This window comes from Poecilia formosa, unplaced genomic scaffold (assembly GCF_000485575.1).
Source record: "Poecilia formosa unplaced genomic scaffold, Poecilia_formosa-5.1.2 Scaffold96, whole genome shotgun sequence".
In the NCBI taxonomy this organism is placed as follows: domain Eukaryota; kingdom Metazoa; phylum Chordata; class Actinopteri; order Cyprinodontiformes; family Poeciliidae; genus Poecilia; species Poecilia formosa.
Window position 1 is genome coordinate 334,114 of NW_006800035.1, and position 1,110 is coordinate 335,223.

Here is a 1,110-nt window from a genome sequence, read left to right on the forward strand (position 1 = left end):
AACTACACTTGTACCTCAATATCTGTATTTTGCATAAAGGAGTCTGTAGAAAACCACAGAGCTCCTTCACTCCAGCATCTTTCAGGTCTTTGTTCTCACTCAGGTCCAGTTCTGTCAGGTGGGAGGAGTTGGACTGCAGAGCTGAGACCAGAGAAGCACAGCTGATCTCTGACAACCTGCACTCCTTCAATCTGAACAAAGAACAAAAAACATGAGCTGTACTACATCAGAATGCAGGTTATAACTGATATCCAAACACTGAAATCTATTTACTACATTATTAAATGCTCTAAAGGGTTTCAGTCCTTCAGTTGAACCAGACCTTTCTTCTTTACCACTCATCTAGCTTCTTCCTCAAAACTCAGCTGCCCAAATCTTCCCTGCTTCTGTGATCTCAGCCTTAATTGTTTACATTTTGACTTACCCCCATTGTGTCACAGGAAGGTTTGACTTAATTTTTACAGACCAGAACTGTGACACTCTGCAATGTCATATAATTTATAGTAGTCTGTGAGAAATATTTATTATTATAAGCTTTTGTGTACACTACAGAAACACAGTAGACCATCTTTTTAAATAATGCAGGCAGATTTGTGATGTCAGTGACATTAATTAATCAGAGGAAGTTTTAAAAAACAAGCTAATTTTAACTGAATAAAACCAGAAAAGAAGAAAACAGACTTTACCATGAATCAGTAGAATATCATCCATTAATCTGCAGTGTAGTGACAGCTAAACTTTGACATCAGAAATATCAGCTCTATTTTGAATATTTTTTTCCTTACGTCAGTTTTTGTATTTTACATAAAGGATTCTGCAGAAAACCACAGAGCTCCTTCACTCCAGCATCTTTTAGGTCGTAGTTCTTGCTCAGCTCCAGTTCTGTTAGGTGGGAGGGGTTGGACTGCAGAGCTGAGGCCAGAGAAGCACAGCTGATCTCTGACAACCTGCACCACTTCAATCTAAGTAAAGAATACATTTTGTGAGCTGAGGCCAACAGGATCAAGGTTAAAACTTAAATATGAGCAATATTAAAACTATAGGAAATTAATTTTACTTAATGTAAAAGTGACAAAAATGTGATGAACTGATGTGTAAAACTGCATATTT

The 1,110-nt window shown here is 37.2% G+C and overlaps 1 protein-coding gene across 1 annotated transcript in view; it reads right to left on the reverse strand.

Annotated features, from left to right (window-relative positions):
- Positions 1-1,110, reverse strand: part of LOC103142411 (NACHT, LRR and PYD domains-containing protein 12-like) — a 20,261-nt gene that overhangs the window by 3,606 nt on the left and 15,545 nt on the right. Inside the window, exons 13-14 of the mRNA XM_007558467.2 lie at positions 786-962; positions 15-191 (exon numbers count right to left, since the gene is read on the reverse strand). Coding sequence (XP_007558529.1) covers positions 15-191; positions 786-962 — 354 coding nt within the window. The remainder of the gene's footprint in view (positions 1-14; positions 192-785; positions 963-1,110) is intronic.